The sequence below is a fragment of the Rattus norvegicus genome, chromosome 6 (assembly GCF_021556685.1).
Source record: "Rattus norvegicus strain SHRSP/BbbUtx chromosome 6, alternate assembly SHRSP_T2T, whole genome shotgun sequence".
Taxonomy (NCBI): domain Eukaryota; kingdom Metazoa; phylum Chordata; class Mammalia; order Rodentia; family Muridae; genus Rattus; species Rattus norvegicus.
Window position 1 is genome coordinate 100913373 of NC_141539.1, and position 20710 is coordinate 100934082.

Below are 20710 nucleotides of genomic sequence, written 5' to 3' on the forward strand. Positions count from 1 at the left end.
CAACCAACCAACCAACCAACCAACCAACCAACCAACCAACCAACCAAATAACTGAAACCAAAATAAAACAACAGCAACAACAACAGCAACAACAAAAGATAACTACTTTTGGGCTTGGAGAGAGAGGAAAATGGTAGTTGGAGAAGGCATGAGTTGGACATTTCAGCTGACAGAATTATAAAGACGTGAACATGGATTTTTAAAATCAGACACATCTGGATTTTAAGTTCTCTAAGAGAAGTGAAATCTGGGCTGGGCTGTTGGAGGGAAGGAGTCCTTTGCTAAATGCTTCAGTGGAGAGGGAATGACAACCTTTGTCTTCTCAGGACCCCAGTTCTCGTTACTGTCTCCTCCCAAAATGTGCAGGCGTTTGGAGAATGCGGCCATGGTTCATGGTTCTCTCCATGAGCTCTTCCCTTATTCTTGGACTTGACCAGTTCTGGCAAGCATTCGTGGGCCCTCTGGGTGTGTGTTAGGACATCCACGTGGATGATAGATGCATGTTGATATACATTAGATTAATAGCCTGGTGGATTATTACCATACTACTTTGGTCAGATTTTCCTGTTCCCGTCTGTTGTCTCAACAATGAATCGTGTGTAAAGTTGTCCAAATAGGTTTAGGGAGATATTCCCCAAAGGGAGGTGTGTGAACCTATGTGTCAGAATCTCTTGGAGACAGAACCCAGAAATTTGTGCTTGAACCCCAAATAATATGCTGATTTTCTGGGAGTGAGAATCCCTGTTTGAAATCACAGGCTGCTCCGGGCAGCCTGGGACGTCAGACCTCTTGAAGTCTGCTCAGTGGCACCGGGATTGGGCCCCGGGAGTTCATCAGGCTCACTCACCTTGGCTTTCACAGGAACTGGTTCCAGTTTTATTTGATGATAAGATGTAGATAGGAGGTGGTAGTAAAGGGTTGTAATCTGTATCAACAAATATAATAAGATGTTGGCTTAGTTATTCCGTTGCTATGAGTGAGCAGCCCAGGTTTGTCAGACTCTGGGCGTTGTGTCCGTGTTGCCCGCTCACTCAGACAGCCAGGAGCTATATTCCAGAGAGGGTGGAAAGGGCTTAGTGTAAAATCTCGGCTGTTTACACAGGGCGTGGCTCACTTCTGTGTCAGCACCAACTTTTGAGTGTCACAAAGGCCCAATGTCGAAATCACAGGCTGTTCAATTTCCTATCAAACGAGGTGCTCAAACGTCTGAATCTGTTGTGGAAATAGCAACATGGGCCCCCTGCCCTTTCCCCGGCCATTTAATTGCTCCTGAAACACACCATTTGAATTCCTACAGCATAAAAAGCACTGTGCCATCCAGGTGAAATGGGAAACCATCGGGCTGGAGAGATGAGTCTGGGGTTAAGAGCAGTGGCTGCTCTTCCAGAGGACCTGGGTTTGATTCCTAGAAAATACATGTCGCCTCTGTATCTTAAGTTCCAGGAGCTCTGATGGCCATTTCTGGCTTCTGGGACACTGGGACACTGGGACACTGGGACACTGGCACATGATACACAGAGATACAGGCGTGCAAAACACCAGAATACAAAAATAAAAAGCAAGAAGCCCCCAAACCAAACCAGGAAGCAAAACTGATATGGCTATAAGCATTAGCCCCTGTAGCTCGTGAGGAGGTGGAAGTGTCTCGTCAGATAATCCCAGGTCCTAAAACAATACTCATGGGCTGTAGGAGCACTTAAATAGCATCCCGGAAGCCTGGGTTGGCTCCCCAGCATTGCACAAAAAGGTTAAAGATAGCCAAATGTGGCTTGAATGCCTTTAATCCTAGCACTACGGGAGACAGAGGCAGGCAGGTCTCTAGGTCAGTTCAAGGCCAGCCCGGTTTGCATAAGGAGTTCTAGGCCAATCAGAACCATACAGTGAGACCCAAAACAAAAGAAAACGTTAAAAATAAAAATTGACATATTATCTAAGTCACTTGTTTGAAGTGATGAACTAGGTATTCATAGAGTCGGGCAGACCATAACCACTTCTGATTTTAGATCTCGTTCAGTCACTTGGAAAACATACCACTGGCTTTAGCTACCTCACCCCCATCACTGTACCCCTCAGGGACTTCCTGTTGGGCACGCCATAGAGGTGAATCGTGTAATTTGTGATATTCTCACGGCTGGTTTCTTTCGCTTAGCATTCGGTTTTCCATGTAATCACTAATGTTTACTTGCACAGACTAGGCAGTGTTCATACCAGGAACTAATAAACGGCTCTGCAGAGGGCGAGATGTGAATATTTTCATCTCTAAGTACTGCAGAGTCTCTGCTAACTACCCATGGTGTTGCTTTAGCATGAAAGCCGCCTCAGGCAACGCTGAAAAATATGGGTGTGTCTGTGATCAAATAAAACTTTATAAAGCTAGGCAAAAGATCCTAGAAGGCCAATTTATTGTAACTTCCTGACTCTAATCCGGGTCAGTAGAGCAAATCCTCCTAATGACTGAGCTGGGTACCATTGCCCCATTTTACTGACGGGAAGACATCTGGAGGCCAGCGTGCCTCTGTCTCCCCAAGTGCACAGCTATGGGATCATAACAGATGTAGGGTCACGAAAGTAGCATGACTCTAAAACTGGAGACTTAGCCTCAACAACGATTATAGAGTGAGATGAGCTGTAGCTTGTGAGCAAATGAACGTCCCTGACTCTTTGAGGCCAGGAAACAAAAAATTGGCTGCCTTTGCTTTTCTCTAAGGTAGAGCACGGGGCCATGACCTGGCTAGTCTTGGAGATGGGATCAGGAGCTAGGACTGCCTTACAGCCTGTGAAGGGTCCAGAAGGAAAGAAGCCAGAAGTGTTTGGGCTGAGGCTGGAGTGGTACTGTGGGATAGGATGTCTCAGATCTCCTAACCCTACCTCCAAGGGCAAAAAATGGGAGCGTGGTTATGATTTCCCGACTGAACAGCATGGAGGGACGCTGAGCAGACCTGTCTGACCAAAGCGAGCGACATCCTGCCCAAGCTTATGGGACACTAAGCAGGGGAGCTGGAGTGTGGAGGGACAGTGTAGAGAAAGAGGTAGACACCGGAACTGGAAGGAGGCAAATGTGGCTGGACCTGAGGCTGGTGAAGGCTGGAAAACACCACATCCTGAGGTGTTGTGGAGACAAAGTCTGATGCAGTCCTGCATGCTGGGCTCCACAGTAGAGGGCTGCTTTCCCACGTGGATGGATTAGATTCTGCAAGGGGGGCGGGGCAGGAGGGGCGGGGCACGAGACAGTGTGGAGCAGAAGTTTGACGTGAAGATGTGGCTGCACAGGGGTATGGGAGTTCTGTTTGTCAGCGTTAGTTCTGGGACTCACCTTACTGGGTTAGTAAGGCAGGTCTCAGCCCCAGAAGTATCCGTTTGCCTTTCTCGGTTGCTTGCATATAGTGGGTTGCAAGAAAGAAAATCCTTTCCCTCTTTACCAACCCAGTGCTTAGTGTTTTCTTCTCTGGGTTATATGTGCTTTGCTTTGATTTCCCCCAACTTGCTTCTTTATTTATTCCTGTTTGTTACCATCTCCAGGAGAAACAGCAGGCAGGGCAGACTTGGCCTGTTAGTGCCCTCTGTGTTAGCTAGCAGGTTAAGATTCTTCTGGATGTCTGTAGGAGCACATGGCTGAAATGTGCTGTTTAGACTTGATCATCCTCACCAGGAGAGGCCCAGCTAAGGATAAGCTGGGAATATTATGTTAAAGCATTGCAACTGGGCCTCATTACCCGTGCCTGTGCCTCCATAAGAAAACAGACTTGCCCTCTGCCGTGGTTCTTGGCTCAGAGCTCCTAAGGCCCTTGCAGTTTTCTAAGAATATCAGGGGCATTGGTGTTCTACTGTTTGTTCTTTTGGCCTTGTTTCTGATACAGAGCTCTCAAAGCCCTTGGAATTTCCTGGATAACAGGGACATTTTTTTCTTCCATTTTTATTAAATTGGATATTTCTTATTTACATTTCAAATGTTATTCCCTTTCCCGGTTTCCGGGCCAACATCCTCCCTAACCCATCCCCCTCCCCTTCTATATGGGAGTTCCCCTCCTCATCCTCCCCCCATTACCACCCTCCCCCCAACAGTCCTGTTCACTGGGGGTTCAGTCTTGGCAGGACCCAGGGCTTCCCCTTCCACTGGTGCTCTTACTAGGCTCTTCATTGCTACCTATGAGGTCAGAGTCCAGGGTCAGTCCATGTATAGTCTTTGGGTAGTGGCTTAGTCCCTGGAAGCTCTGGTTGGTTGGCATTGTTGTTCATATGGGGTCTCGAGCCCCTTCAGCTCTTTCAGTCCTTTCTCTGATTCCTTCTACAGGGGTCCCGTTCTTAGTTCAGTGGTTTGCTGCTGGCATTCTCCTCTGTATTTGACATATTCTGGCTGTGTCTCTCAGGAAAGATCTACATCCGGTTCCTGTCAGCCTGCATTTCTTACCTTTATCCATCTTGTCTAATTGGGTGGCTGTATATGTATGGGCCACATGTGGGGCAGGCTCTGAATGGGTGTTCCTTCAGTCTCTGTTCTAAACTTTGCCTCTCTATTCTCTCCTAAGGGTATTTTTGTTCCCCTTTTAAAGAAGGAGTGAAGCATCCGCATTTTGGTCATCCTTCCTGAGTTTCATGCGGTCTGTGCATCTTGGGTAATTTGAGCATTTAGGCTAACATCTACTTATTAATGAGTGCATACCACGTGTGTTTTGCTGTGAGTGGGTTACCTCACTCAGGATATTTTCTAGTTCCATCCATTTGCCTATGAATTTCATAAAGTCATTGTTTTTGATAGCTGAGTAGTACTCCTTTGTGTAGATGTACCACATTTTCTGTATCCATTCCTCTGTTGAAGGGCATCTGGGATCTTTCCAGCTTCTGGCTATTATAAATAAGGCTGCTGTGAACATAGTGGAGCATGTGTCTTTGTTATATGTTGGGGCGTCTTTTGGGTATATGCCCAAGAGAGGTATAGCTGGGTCCTCAGGTAGTTCAATGTCCAATTTTCTGAGAAACCTCCAGACTGATTTCCAGAATGGTTGTACCAGTCTGCAATCCCACCAACAATGCAGGAGTGTTCCTCTTTCTCCACATCCTCGCCAGCATCTGCTGTCACCTGAGTTTTTGATCTTAGCCATTCTGACTGGTTGATGTGGAATCTCAGGGTTGTTTTGATTTGCATTTCCCTTATGACTAAAGATGTTGAACATTTCTTTAGGTGTTTCTCAGCCATTCGACATTTCTCAGCTGTGAATTCTTTGTTTAGCTCTGAACCCCATTTTTTAATAGGGTTATTTGTCTCCCTGCAGTCTAACTTTGTGAGTTCTTTGTATATTTTGGATATAAGGCCTCTATCAGTTGTAGGATTGGTAAAGATCTTTTCCCAAACTGTTGGTTGCCATTTTGTCCTAACAACAGTGTCCTTTGCCTTACAGAAGCTTTTCAGTTTTATGAGATCCCATTTGTTGATTCTTGATCTTAGAGCATAAGCCATTGGTGTTCTGTTCAGGAAATTTTCTCCAGTGCCCATGTGTTCAAGATGCTTCCCCACTTTTTCTTCTATTAGTTTGAATGTATCTGGTTTGATGTGGAGGTCCTTGATCCACTTGGACTTAAGCTTTGTACAAGGTGATAAACATGGATCAATCTGCATTCTTCTACATGCTGACCTCCAGTTGAACCAGCACCATTTGCTGAAAATGCTATCTTTTTTCCATTGCATAGTTTTGGCTTCTTTGTCAAAAATCAAGTGACCATAGGTGTGTGGGTTCATTTCTGGGTCCTCAATTCTATTCCACTTGTCTATCTGTCTGTCTCTGTACCAATACCATGCAGTTTTTAACACTATTGCTCTGTAATACTGCTTGAGTTCAGGGATAGTGATTTCCCCCAGAAGTCCTTTTATTGTTGAGGATAGTTTTAGCTATCCTTCGGTTTTTTGTTATTCCAGATGAATTTGCAAATCGTTCTGTCTAACTCTCTGAAGAATTGGATTGGAATTTTGATGGGGATTGCATTGAATCTGTAGCTTGCTTTTGGTAAAATGGCCGTTTTTACTATATTAATCCTGCCAATCCATGAGCATGGGAGATATTTCCATCTTCTGAGATCTTCTTCAATTTCTTTCTTCAGAGGCTTGAAGTTCTTATCATACAGATCTTTCACTTGCTTGGTTAAGGTCACACTGAGGTATTTTATATTATTTGGGACTATTATAAAGGGTGTCGTTTCCCTAATTTCTTTCTCAGCCGGTTTCTCTTTTGTGTAGAGGAAGGCTACTGATTTGTTTGAGTTAATTTTATACCCCAACACTTTGCTGAAGTTGTTTATCAGGCTTAGTAGTTCTCTGGTGGAACTTTGGGGGTCACTTAAATATACTATCATATCATCTGCAAATAGTGATATTTTGACTTCTTCCTTTCCAATTTGTATCCCTTTGACCTCCTTTTGTTGTCTGATTGCTCTGGCTAGGACTTCGAGAACTATATTGAATAAGAAGGGATAGAGTGGGCAGCCTTGTCTAGTCCCTGATTTTAGTGGGATTGTTTCAAGTTTCTTTCCATTTAGTTTAATATTAGCTACTGGTTTGCTATATATGGCTTTTACTATGTTTAGGTATGGGCCTTGAATTCCTGTTCTTTCCAGGACTTTTATCATGAAGGGGTGTTGAATTTTGTCAAATGCTTTCTGAGCATCTAATGAAATGATCATGTGGTTTTTATCTTTGTTTATATAGTGGATTACGTTGACGGTTTTCGGTATATTGAACCATCCCTGCATCTCTGGGATGAAGCCTACTTGATCATGATGGATGATCATTTTTTTTAAATGTGTGTGTGTGTGTGTGTGTGTGTGTGTGACAGAGAGAGAGAGAGAGAGAGAGAGAGAGAGAGAGAGAGAGAGAGAGAGAGAGAAAGAGCGCAAGAACTCGAAGGCCAGAAAAATAATAATTCTTTCCTTCCACTACATGAGACCCAAGGGTCCAACTCTGGTCATCAGACTTTGTGGCATTCCTAGGATCCATCTCTCTAGCCTGCATCTTTGGTTTTAATGAGGTGATTTTTGATAGACTCAGGTTGGCTATCAGAGAGGGTGTGTGTGTGTGTGTGTGTGTGTGTGTTATCACCTTATGCCCATGTCATTGAGTCACCATAAAAGTACCTGGGGAGGAGGTTTGGCACTCTTCTGACCCAGAAGTACATTTGGACACTGGAAGGGAGTGTACCCCAGGACTTATCAATAAAAAGAGTTAGGAAACACAGAGGGCTGGGAGAACTAGATGAAAGGACTCTATACAGTGACACATCTGCTCCTTGGTCGTTGTACTAGTGACTGTGTCTGTCACTCAGCAAGTGTTCTGAGCATGTCTTCAACATGTGGAGCTCTGGGAAGGGAAACGCAAACACAGGAAAGTTTATTTAACGTTACGGGTTTTACACAGAGCAGGAGAGAAACCACAAAGCTTAAGATTCGTAACTACAGTAAATGGGCAACAGGAGGGAATTTGAATAGCTGGAGACAGTGTTTGGCTGTATCCTTTAAAATACACATACACATGTACATAGCATCATAACAAGCACGCTGTTTCATAACTTGTCTTCTATATTTATATTGTAAAAATATATTTTATTTATTTATTTCTGAAACAGAATCTCGTGTATCCCAGGCTGGCATCAATCTTCATATGTAGCTGAGGGTAACCTTGAACTTCTGATCATTTTGCCTTCCTCCCCAGTGCTGGGATTTTAAGTGTGCAGTACCACATCTAGTTTATGTAGTGCTGGGGCTTTGAGCATACTGGACAAGCATTTGACCAACTACAGCCTCAGACCAACTTGTTCTTTCCCCCGAAGCAAGCATCTTCAGTGGCACCTACACGTCAATACTACTCTTTCTGTTGGGTATACGTGTTTTCCGTCCTTTCTGTATTTGGAAGGTTGTAATTTGAAATTTTTTCTTACAGTGTTGGCAGCTACCTTTTTCCTTTGCAGAGTGTGACTTTCCTACTTCGTCGGCTTGAGCTGTCACCCTGACGCAGCCCAGAGTTACTGGAGGGTGTCTCAGTTGCGGGCTTGCACAGATCAGATTGGCTTGTGAGCAGTTTTGTGGGTCATTTTGCTGATTGTAGGTTATTGTTGGAGGAACCAGCCCACTGTGAGTGGTACCACGCCTAGACAGGGGATTTGGCTTGTACAAGAAAGCTAGCTGAGCAGACGCCGTGGAGAAAGCCAAGAAGCAGCCACCTTCTGCAGTTTTGTTTTTTTTTTTTTTTTTTTTTTTTTTTGTTTTGTTTTTGTTTTGCCTTAAGTTCCTACCCTGACTTCCTTCCAGGATAGACTATAACCTAGAAATATAAGATGAAATAAGAAATGTTGCTTTCTCCCCAAGTTGCTTTTGGTTATGGTGTTTATCACTGTTATAGAAAACAAGAACTAAACTAGTACAGGGCCTGAATCTTTTGCCCTTTTAATTATCAGTGTAAGAAATTGAAGCTACCTCATATGCATTAATTTAATCAACACTCATTGATTCCATGAATACTGACGGAGTGCCTTCTGCCTACTCAGTTCTACTGTAGGAGCTGGGAACCCTGTAAACAGCTCAGATGGGCTCTTCCACATGCAGTTTCCATTGCTTTCCTGTCAGTCTAGAGGACCCTGAGGAAGGGTCACTGTTATCATTGAGAAAAACAAAACAAAACAACACTACAAATCCGGAGAACTTTGGCCAGGCACAGTGGCAGCCTTTAATCCCATCACCAGAGGCAGAGGCAGAGGCAGAGGCAGGTGGATCTCTGTAAGTTCAATTGAATTCCAGGACAGCCATGGCTTCATGGCAGGAAGACCCTATCTCAAAAGCAGGTAGGATTTCTCAAGAGTAAAGTTAATTTTTTATTTTTACATTTCTGATTTCTAACTTTTGCTTTCGAAACATTTGTGGTTTCCGATTGTACTGGCTGGTTTTGTGTGTCAATATGACACAAGCCAGAGACGTCAGAGAAAGAAGCCTTAGTTAAGGAAATGCCTCCATGAGATCCAGCTTTAAGGCATTTTCTCAATTAGTGATCAATGAGGGGGGAGAGGAGGACCCAGCCATTGTGGGTGGGGCCATCCCTGGACTGGTGATCCTGGATTCTGTAAGAGCAGGCTGTGAGCCATGAGCGAGCTGGTAAGCCACGAGCGACCTCTCCATGGCCTCTGCATCAGCTCCTGCCTCCAGGTTCCAGGCCTGCTTGAGTTCCAGTCCTGACTTTCTTTGCTGATGAACTGGGACACAGAAGCAGAAGCCCAATAAACCCTTTCCTCCCCAACTTCTTGGTCATGGCGTCTCACCATAGCAATAGAAACCCTGACTGAGACATAGATCTTAAATTTAAAAAAAAACATTATTTTTAATTCATTCTCTCTCTCTCTCTCTCTCTCTCTCTCTCTCTCTCTGTGTGTGTGTGTGTGTGTGTGTGTGTGTGTGTGTGTGTGTGTGTGTATGTGTGTGTAAATGAGTTCAGGTGCCTAGGGAGGCCAGAGGTGTTGGATCTCTTGGGAGCTAGAGTTTCAGGCAGTTGTGGGCAATCTCATTGTAGGGGCTGGGAACCGAACTCAGGTCCTCTGCAAGAATAGTTTTGAGGAATATTCTTAATACACACACACACACACACACACACACACACACACACACACACACACACACACAACTAGTGGAGAATGTTAGCTTAGGAACTTAAAATTTATTCAGTAAGGAATTTGGAAATGATGGACAGATTTTAATGAGGGGAGTGAAAAATCAAAGTCCGGAGTCTGGGACTGGATGTGTAGTCAGTTGAGTTGATAGATTGCACCAGGAGATGTGGCACTTCTGTCCTCATGGCTCTTGGCTGAAGAGGACAGCTGTGTGGTGCCTTGACCTTGGGGCAGTCCTACTGTGGGAGGACTTACCATGTTAGCATCTCAGGTGAACTTATGCAAGGCATTGGGACGTTTCTGAGACCCAGGAACCATGGTAGCTCCGTAATGAGCTAATTTGTAATGAACTTAAAATCTATGCTCTGAAGTTTTCCCTAATTTGTTTTTAGTTCGGTTCCCTTGCCAGCTAAGGGGATGCTGTTGCCAGCTCACAAAAGGCAGACTGAATTGGAGCAAACCATGGGGTGATGTGTATTTTCATGGTAATGCTACCAAGAGAAAAATCTTTGCCTCCCTTTTCATCCAGCTGAGTAGTTTTGAAGAATGATAATGACGCTTACATGAATGTTGACGTGGGTCACATATGTCCCTTATTTGTCTCCCAAATCAAGATCCATTTCTTAGCATTTTCACAAAAAAACAAAAACAAAAACAAAACAAAACAACAACAACAAAAAAAACAAACCACCATTGCATTACGTCATTCTGATAGTCCTTTCATTTCTTCTCCCCTCCCCCATCCCTGCCATCTGCTGTTTAAAAGGTCCTATTCTCTAGATGCTGGTCTAAGAAGGTTTTTATTAAGTTGTGGTAAGCACGTGTCTTTTTATTATTGGTCCCCCCATGGGTCAGTTTCTAAAAGAACAAAAGGTCCTAAGTCTCCTGGCTCAGGGTGAGCTGCTTGGCTCTAGTCCCTGCAGAATTAACTATGCTACTGGCGGGGTTTGGGTGGGGGGGGGGCAAGGTAGGATGAAAACCTGTGGAATCTGGGGTAAGGGATCCGAGGCATGGAGCATCTGCAGAGGTGTTTCGTGTACCGGGGATGGCTTGCCATTGAGTCAAGGATCCTTGTGTTCAAAGGGCTCTGATTTCCCTGTTGAAGAGTTGTTCTCTTGTTTGGACAGTAAGTTTTACAAAGTCTCAAACAGCTTTCCAAGCCCTTCTCTGGAGGCCCCTTTGTACACTGCTTCTCTGTGTGTGTGGGGGTGCACCTGTGGGGTGGGGCTGGCTGCTCCTTTTTCTACACCCCCCCCCCCCCCGTTTCTGTTGGAGTTGAAACAAATCAGGCCAGCGATAACCAGGTTTCTTTATAACAGTTTGACTGTTCTAATTCATGTTTGTGCTTCTCAGTCAGGGCTTATACTCCTTGCTGAATCTTCGATCAGACAAGCGGCTCCAATTTCAGCTATCTAATGAAAACCCCGATTTTGATGTCTGTTTTCCCACCCTGGGAAAGCTCAGAGACCCCAGGGTACTCAGCCTCAAGACTTGTTTTGTCTAGTGTTAAATGCACATGAAATACAAGCTCCTCTTTTTGGAGTGGAGATCAAATGACTGAGATTTACAGATGAATCCAGAGCGCTAACGCTCTGGAGGCTAGGGAAGCACTTGCTGAACCTGGTTTTGTGCCGTGTTCCACCATCAAGGTTATTTACTGTGCATTCCCTTCTTTCTCCAGCCCTGTGACTTCCCCGGAGTTAGGCAGCATCTTTCTGGATGTGGTGATATTCCTGTGTGGTGACTCCTTTTCCATACATTATCTCCTGAGTGGGAGACTCTCTCTTGGTCCCTTGGGGATGGATATTTGTCGTTATTTTTTGTTCAGTTTTTTCTTCTTCTTTTTTTCAGAGCTGGGGACCGAACCCAGGGCCTTGCGCTTGCTAGGCAAGCGCTCTACCACTGAGCTAAATCCCCAACCCCTTGTCGTTATTTTTTAAATTTTATTTTGAACTTCTGTTTTATAGTTGTGGAGGACAGATCTCTTCTTGCTTGGTAAATGTGCATTGTGTACATGTGATTTGTTCTTGGGATTATTAAAACTTGATTTCTAGTATTGTTCCCCCCTGCTGAGAAATAAAATGAGCTCTCTGTGCATTTTGTGATACTCGCTTAAAGTTATTTATCATCCGCTAACTGGGGAGAAGAAGTGCGGAGAGCACACTGTAGAGATCCCAGGAGACTTGGTAAGGGGACTGTGGTCCTTGTCACTCTTCCATAAAATAAAATTAAAATAAAAAGCAAGAACTCCCAAACCCCTGAAGAATCCAGTTGGCTGTTGGGAACCCAGTTTAGTTTAACTGACAGCCATTGACCCCCCGATGAGGTGTCAGTCATTGAAGGGTAGCTGACTTAAACCTGTAATGCAGGGAGAATGGGTTTGATGGAAATAGAGATACAGTCAGGCTAAGGGTGTCCGTATTCATCCATGACACTTGTGCTGTATAAAAGTTGGGTAGCTTAAAATGTTGCTTAAGAGGGGGTTATCAATTTAAAACATTTTAAGGTCCTAAATTTGGTGTCACACTTGTAAGAATATGTTACGGTAACTCCAGTGGAGGTGTCCAGGTTAGTGTAATGGAGATAACAAGCAGATATCTAGAACGTATGTTCATGTTCATGTTCATGTTCATGTTCATGTTCATGTTCATGTGTGTTTGCGTATGTGTTGTTGTTGTGGTTGTTGATGTAGAGATTCTTACTGGCTGCCAGTTAACTTCAAGGAGTCCACCTGTCCCTGTCCCCATCTCTTCATCTCTAGGCGTAAGAGCAGGGAGCACCATGCCTACCTTCTCTTGGTAAATTCTAGGGAGCAAAATGGAGATCCTTACACTTGTGAGGCAAACGCCTTACTACTCCGCTAGCTCCCCAGCCTCAGAGGAGGTTTTGAAGATGGACCTGAGAGGATTTCCCAAGGTGTTAGGGAGGAACTGAGAGCTAAAGAGGTGAAGCAGCCAGTGACACTGGAAGAAAGTGAGAGTGTGAGTCCTGAGAGTAGGAGGCAGTCATTCTCTGTACTGGATGCTGCTAGGTGATCCTGGAAAGTGCAGGCCGAATATCGGCTGTTGGTTTTAGTGAGAAGGGAGCACTGAGAACCTTGCTTCATGCTTTGTTGCTCTGCTAACAAAGAGTTGTGTCCGTGGGATGGTGAGGGCCTGACTGGTGGGGGACCACTTATGAGTGAGGGAGGAGAGGGCCTGGGGACAGCAAATGAAGCAATGCTGATGGGGAGTGGGTGCTAAGGGAGGTTAGTTACCATTTCCAGAGGGAGAATTAATAGTATGTGTTTGTCCTGATGGGAATGGCTCTAGGCTTAGGGAAGGAGATGATAGGGAGTAGAAGAGAGGAAAATGTCTTCCACTGGGTAACAGAGATGGGAATGAGTGAGCAGGAAGAGGGATGACGATGAACTGAGAGGGGCTGGTTGATGTGGCCACTAGGCCAGAGTAGAGTACCCTGGGGGTTGCCACATGAGGTTGCTGGGTGTCCTGGGAAGAAAGAGCTCATGGGCTGGGGTTGTGACTTAGTTGACAGAATGTTTACCTGGCATGCATGAAATCCCCCATTAAATCCCCAGCACTGTGTAGACCAGGTGCCCATGGGGAGCACACCTACAATCCCAGCCTTAGAAGGCAGAGGTAGGAGATCAGGAGTTCAACATTATTTCCAGCTACACAGTGAATTTTAGGCTAGTCTGAGCTCCTTGAGACACTGTCTCAAACAAACAAATAAAAACAAAAACAAACAAACACCCCCCCTTACAAAAAAAAAAAACAAAAACAAAACAAGCCAGCAATGTTCTAGTTCAATTTCTGTTGCTGTGATAAAATATTCTGGCAAAAAGGCAACTTAGAGAAAGGTTTATTCAGCCTATGGTTCATTATTTGAGAAACATTAAGCCTGGAGTTCAAGCAGCTTGTCACGTCATATCCACAGTCAGCCACAAAGAGAGTAGATACACCCTTACTTGGTTCTAACTTTCTCCTGTCTTATCTGGTTCAGATCCCCTTCATAAGGAATGTTGCTGCCCAGAGTGGGCTGGGTCTTCCTGCATCAAAGAAGAGTATAATGCCCCACGAACATGCTAACGTGATCTAGACGATTCCTCATTAAGATTTTCTCCCCCAAGTGATTCTAGATTGTGTTGAGCTGGCAGTTAACACTAACCAACACAAACAACAGCAAAGAAAGGTCTTAGCAGAGTTTGGAAAGAGAAGTTGGCTCTTTGAAGAAGGAAATGCGAAGTTAACACGAATCAGTCTATTAGTGGGAGAGAAGTATCGATTGTCATTGTTGGGCAGCATTGAGGGTACCAATGGGTGCTGGTGACACTGACCATCACTGGGGGGTGTCTTAGTTACTTTTTTTTATTGCTATGACAAAGCATGGCAGCCAAGTGAGCCTCTGGACAGAGGGGGAAATGGATGTCCTGGCCCCCGTGTATACCCGCCCATCATGTGAAGAGGTTAGGGAATTGAGGCTCAGTGCTTGTGTGCTCAGCCCATAGAATGGAAAGTCTCTGCTTGACGCTGAGGGAATGGGATGCTGAAGGAAGCTTAACAGGGCCACCTTCCACAGGGCAGGGGAGGTAGATTTGAGTGCCTACCCTGTCACCTGTCTCAGCTCCTGCCTACACAATGGCTACGTGTTTGCTATGTGTTTGCTATGTGCCGGTCTGTGCCAGGCATACTGGGTGAATCATCTGCCCCTCAAGTCAACCTCCAGAGGTGGGTGCTTGTCACTGCCTTGTTACTTCTCAAGGTTTCATAGCCACTCAGTCATGGGAACAGGATTCGAAACCAGGTCTCTATGGCTTACTCAGTATTAGGGCAATCTTACTGGCTACATTGCTTGATACAGTGTCAATGTCGAACTATAAGGACCTCAGTGAACCTTTTAAAACATCTTCTGATGTCCCATGGTGATTCAGAGCCCGGGGGCTAGGGGCACTTCTCATTCTTAACAGTCTTTTAAACAGAACAAAGCTGTGAAAGATCTCAACTATTTTCTCAGTAAAACATATTGAAAACTGTCATTTCTTGTCAGTTGAGCTGTGACTTTAAGAAATATTATATCACATTATCGACAACTTCTGAAACAGGTGTTCTTTGGTTGAACAGCTGACATTTAGTCTGAATCTGACTGAGTCTGTGGACAGACACACTTCCTGAGTGATGGACTTTAGGTGCTTCCGTGGCTTCAGGAGTCTGCAGCCTCTCGTGTTGTGACCACTGTTGTCTCTTCTTCCCTAGCCGAGCAGGAGGACACTCAGAAGAAAACCTTCACGTGCTGGATAAACTCACAGTTGGCGAAGGTGAGCTGAAGTCATGCTGTGAATGCTGTTGCTCCCTCAGTCCCACAGCTCTTACCCCAGGGTGGTCAATGCCTGCAATTCCAGCACCTGGGAGCTTGAGGCAGGAGGATCAGGGGTTCAAGGCTCCCCTTGGCTGTGTACTGAGTTCAAGGAGAGCTTGGTTCTCTGTGAGACCCTGTTGATAACAAACATAAACTGAGCAAAATGAGATGACCTGGAGAAGGTCTCAGAGAAGGTCACGAATGTCTTTTCATAAGAGAATGCTCTCACATTGGTGTCCTGGTTTATCTGTCCCCTTTTCCTGGAACAAGAAAAAGACACCTGAGAAGGAGCTGGACAGTGCTGTAAAAATATTTAGAGTGGCAACACTTCTTTCATCGAATGACATAATGACAGCATGATGTTTGTATTGAGTGGTGACGGCCGCCAGACACCACCCTAAACTTGTTCCGCGTGATGATGAAGAATGCTTATGACATCTGTTGTCTTAAAATCCTAGCTTACGAAACAGCACACTCTAGAGCACTGTTTATTTTCAACTTAATTTCACTGTTGTTTTACATTGTAGTTTTCGATGCGGGTTTTTTTTTCTCTCTCTGTTAACCAGGCGGGTTTTGAACTCCTAGACCTAAGCGATTCACCTGCCTTAGTTTCCCAGTAGTTGGGACTATAGAAGGGCTTCTGCCTAGCTCACTTATTCTTTCTGTTCTTTTGCTGGACATCGAGTTCAAGCCTCCTAGGCTAGGCAACTGTCTAGCTATTGAACTATATATATCCTTGAATTCCCTATGATTAGTTTCTTTTAGAAGTTTATTTATTTATATGCACACTCGCCTTTGCATACAGGTGCCCATGCCCAGAAGAGGTCCACAGATGCCCTGGAGTGGCAGTTTGGAGCAGCCAAACATTACTAGTGCTGAGAACTGTCTGATTAATGATCTCACCCTCTGTCCTCCCTCTCTGCCCGTTCCACACAATGGATGTCGTTCTGACCAAGGGGAGACACGTCCTCAGTAATGCTCTTCCAGGGGCTCGCTATGGCCTGATTCCGAGTGTCTGTGACTGTACTCTCTGTGCACAAGGTTTAGGGTCATGAAAGCTCCACTCAGAAAGAGATTGTGTAACTGGGACTAAGCCACGAGATAAAGCAGGCTTGCTGTCTGTCTTGCCATGCTTTGGAATGTAACTCGTGAGGACTGTATCATTCTCTTAAGATAATACCTGCTGAATCTCAGCGGTTTTGAAGACACAAAGCTCACTTAGGAGGTGGTGCTTACCAGTGGTTTTGGACCCTTGGCAGATTACTGTTCTCATTTCCTTTGGCAGCACGCGCCTCCCTCGGTTATATCTGACTTATTCACAGACATTAAGAAGGGTCATGTCCTCCTGGACCTGTTAGAAGTCCTCTCAGGACAGCAGTTGGTAAGATTTCCAATTACAACAAGACACTTGGTTGGTTTTGTTTTTTAAAAAAATGTACTTCCTGTTTCTGAGTAATGTGTGTGCTTGAATTTTTAGCCTCGGGATAAAGGATCTAATACATTCCAGTGTAGAATCAACATAGAACATGCCCTGACATTCCTGAAAAACAGATCTGTAAGTATGAGTCACATCTGCAGATTCGCAGGACGGATGGGCTCAGTGGGAGCCTGGCTCCCTTTCACCAGTGTTTCTCTGTTTGCAGATCAAGCTAATAAATATTCATGTTGCTGACATCATAGAAGGAAACCCGTCCATTATTCTTGGCCTGATTTGGACCATCATCCTGCACTTTCATGTAAGTATTTTGGTCATAGGAATACTACTAGTCTAACACACAAGAGACACAGGGTGACATGCATGTGATTCAGTCCCGAGCTGCCTCTGTAAACAGGACTTGGAATCTCCAACAGGTATTGAACATATGGCAAAGTCTGCTTTTGCAATATGTGTGTGCAATTTATATGTATATGTATATATATTATATGTGTGTACATATGTGATGTATTCATACATTTGTATATATTCACATACTTATTTATTCACAGGCATACATATAATCATTATGCAGTCCTCGATAGCCTGGAACTCTCTATGTAGATCAGGCTGCCCAAACTCACAGAAATCACCCCCTTTCGTCTCCCAAGTGCTGGGTTTGAAGGTTGAGAAGGCAGAACTTTGAATAAGCAGGCCTTTTTCATGGCACTTCCTTCTGAGCCCTCTCCTTCCCTCTTGAGTTTTGGGTGTGGTTGGAGTCCTTAGAAGGTGGCCTACTCTGCTTCCCTGCGTTGTTCAGGAAAGCCTCAGTCTTTCTCTTACATTTTCTTCTTCATTTGTCTCCACTCCATTCCTTTGGCACTGTGGACTGACACAGTGTCTCCCTGATACAAAGACTGATGCATCTGGCCCCTCAGAGGAAGACAAGCAGCCAGGTATGGTGTCTCCCTCCTGTAATCTCAGCTTGGAAGGCTGCAGCAGGAAGGTTGCTGAAAGTTCAAGGTTTGCCTGAGCTTCCAGTGAGTTTCAGGTCAGACTGAATTACAGAGTAAGACCTTGTTTGTTTTAGTTAGGCTTTCATTGCTGTGAAGAAGAGACACCATGACCAGGGCAACTCTCATAAGGGCAATCATTTAACTGGAGCTGGCGTACAGTTTCAGAGGTTCAGTCCATTTATCAGCATGGTGGGAAACATAGTAGCTTGTAGGCAGACATGGAGCTGGAGGAGCGATTTCTACATCTTGATCCACAGGCAGCAGAAGTGGGGCTGGCTTCTGCAGGCAGCCAGGAGGAGGCCATCATCCACACTGGGTAGAGCTTGAGCACTGGACATCAAAGCCTGCCCGCCCCACAGTGAGACGCTGTCTCTAACAAGGCTACACCTCCTGCTATAAGGCCACACCCCCTGATAGTGCCACTCCCATGGGCCAAGCATTCAAACCACCCCACTCACACAGACAAAACAAAAACAGAAGCTAAGGAAAGTAGTCCCTGGGACCTCAGGAACTTCTGTGGGACTGGGCATCCCACGCCCTCAGGAGGATATCAGGGCAAGCGTGGCTGGCCCACTGGCCAGGAAGGAGAGCTGTTTATTTTTCCTTTGAACTGTGAAGACATTTCAGGAGGGAGAGTGGAAGGATGTCTGCAGAACATGGATGAAACCCTTCCTACTGGCTGAGAGCTCTTTGGAGTAGGCTGAATCTTCAGACGTCTCAGGATGCTTTGACTCTCAAAGTATTTCTTCTTTGTTTCATGAGTCCCTGTTTGGGTTTTAATTAGAGCCCAAATTTCATTTCAACAAAGGAAGGCGTGTGGCAGGCCCATGGCCTTTTACTCTTGTTTTCCACTGGACTGTGAATGTCCAGTGTTCGCTGTCCTAGCCTGAATTAACCATTACAGTGCCAGTCTACACCGACTCTGCACGGAGAGTGCTTATTATTGCTGCTTTAAAAAATAACTGTATAATTATGTACGTATCGGGGAACAAATGCTTCTTTTAGAAAGACTTAGAATATTGCACAGCTAATTCATATAAAGTTTGGGTATTTTTTTCCGGGTTGCATGCATTAGTAGCTATAACAAAATAATGTGCGTGTGGATGAGGAGAACTAAATTTGGGAACTAAATTTCCTCTGGGAGAGGAGGAAAGTGGAAATGGAGACAGAAAACATCACCTAACATGGTAAGATATTAAAATTGGATAGTTTGGGGCTAGAGAGGTGAGTTAGTGGTTAAGAACCTTGTAGAGGACCTGGGTTCGATTCTTGGCATCCAAACATCATTTCATAATCCCCAGACTTAAGGGGTCCGAGGTCCCTTTCTGATATCTGTGAGCGCCAGGCACGCACGCAGCACACAGACATACATGCAGGCAAAATATTCATATACATAAAATAAAATTAAACATTTTGGGTGGTTTTGAGGTGTTTATTCCTATCCCTGTATCATCCTAGGTTAATTAATTAAATAACTAAAAATTTCATTATAGGTGAGAGAGGATGAAAATGCTTGTATTCTACCATTCACCGATAGTTATCTGAGAATAATCTAATATTCAATCTTTTTGTATACAGCAGGAATTAATACTTAGTCATCCCTGGGTCGTGTACAAGTAGATTATTCCAATCGAGGATTGAGGATAATTCTGAAAAATGTTTCTGTTTGAACTAAATGTGTATAGACCTTTTTCTCGGCCTTATTCTGTAATGTAGCATAGCAGTCATCTTCATAGCATTTGCATCGTGTTGTATCTATTACAGGTAACCGGGAGATGACTTAATGATACTAGGGATATGCAAGGAATGTGCCACGTATGTCAGGAACATGAGCCTCCTCCCACAGCTGTCTGCCCCTGAAGGCAGCCGGTCCCTCTTGGGTACTGATGGCAGCTGTAACTCAACAATGTGGGGTCACGTTACCCATGCTGGTTTAAACTGTTCTAAGGAGCTTGTCTCCAAATCGGTAGCTCTCAACCTTCCTAATGCTGCAACCCTTAATACAGTTTCCTCGTGTGGTGACCCCCCACCATAGCATTATTTTGTTACTACTTCATTACTGTAGTCTTGGCACTGTTATGAATCGTAATGCAAATATTGTGGTTTTTTTTTTTTCTTTTTTCTTTTTTTCCAGAGCTGGGGACCGAACCCAGGGCTTTGCGCTTGCTAGGCAAGCGCTCTACCACTGAGCTAAATCCCCAACCCTATTGTGTTTTTTTTAATGGTCTCAGGTGACCCCTAGGAAATGGTCACCAGATTCCCAAAGCGGTCACAACCCACAGATTGAGAACCACTGCTCTAAATTTATTTCAGTTTTAATAGAAGTGTGTATGGCATTGGCTGTAAAGTATTCCATCTCGTTAATGGACAGCCAGAAGGCTCACATTTCTGATGATAAGTAAGTTCATGTATATCCTTAGGATAAAACCTATGTGTACAACTGTAGTAATTTACAGGCCAAATCTTCAGAATTGACAGAGAATTTGCAGTTTGAAAGCTTTGGAAATTGATTACACGGTTTGAAGGTTTGAAGTCAACTTGTTAAGGTCTAAGACACACTGTGCAGATTCACATGTAAAGTGTTGTGGGCTGGGGCTGGGGATTTAGCTCAGTGGTAGAGCGCTTACCTAGGAAGCACAAGGCCCTGGGTTCGGTCCCCAGCTCCGAAAAAAAGAACCAAAAAAAAAAAAGTATTGTGGGCTTCCATAAATTAAGCACACCTGTGCCATCACTGTCCCGGATACAAACAGAGCCCTGCTGGCCTCCTGGCCCAACTCTTTTCCTCTGGGTCCTGTGGGAGGCAGCTTAGCATTGTCAGCTCCATAGAGGCAGAGCTTTGAGCGTATTCTCTTCAATACTCCCACACAGCCCCTGTGTCTGACTGAATTCACTTAGATTCATTGATTGTGACAAGATGTCTTTCACTGCACTTCCTGTATGTGGCGTCACAGTATCCTCTGTTCCACTTCTGGTGGACATCTTTTTTCTTGGCTGTTTTTAGGTACCAGTAATCGAATTGTTAAGAATATCTGTGTCTGTACCAGTTAGTGTTTCAGGCCTACATTCCCATTGAGCTATATCTCAGAGAGGAATCCTTGGTCTCTGGTGTCTCATCTTTAAGCCATAGTAGTGTCTTATTTCACTGTGTGAAGCTATAATAGAACACAGATTGGGTCGTTCACGATACACATATGACTTAAGTTCTGAAGGTTGGGAATTACGATCCAGGGTCCCGGGCTGGGGTGTAGCCCAGTGTAGAACACTTGGATGATGTTCATAGGCCCTGG

The 20710-nt window shown here is 44.6% G+C and overlaps 1 protein-coding gene across 16 annotated transcripts in view; it reads left to right on the plus strand.

The window, feature by feature from the left end:
* Positions 1-20710, plus strand: part of Syne2 (spectrin repeat containing nuclear envelope protein 2) — a 311183-nt gene that overhangs the window by 52697 nt on the left and 237776 nt on the right. For all 16 annotated transcript variants that reach the window (XR_015622059.1, XR_015622060.1, NM_001427326.1 and 13 more), the window contains 4 exon segments: positions 14891-14952; positions 16279-16374; positions 16471-16548; positions 16637-16729. Coding sequence is in view for 14 of the 16 variants with exons in the window: in NM_001427326.1 (NP_001414255.1) it covers positions 14891-14952; positions 16279-16374; positions 16471-16548; positions 16637-16729 (329 nt within the window). In the remaining 2 variants the exon portion in view is untranslated.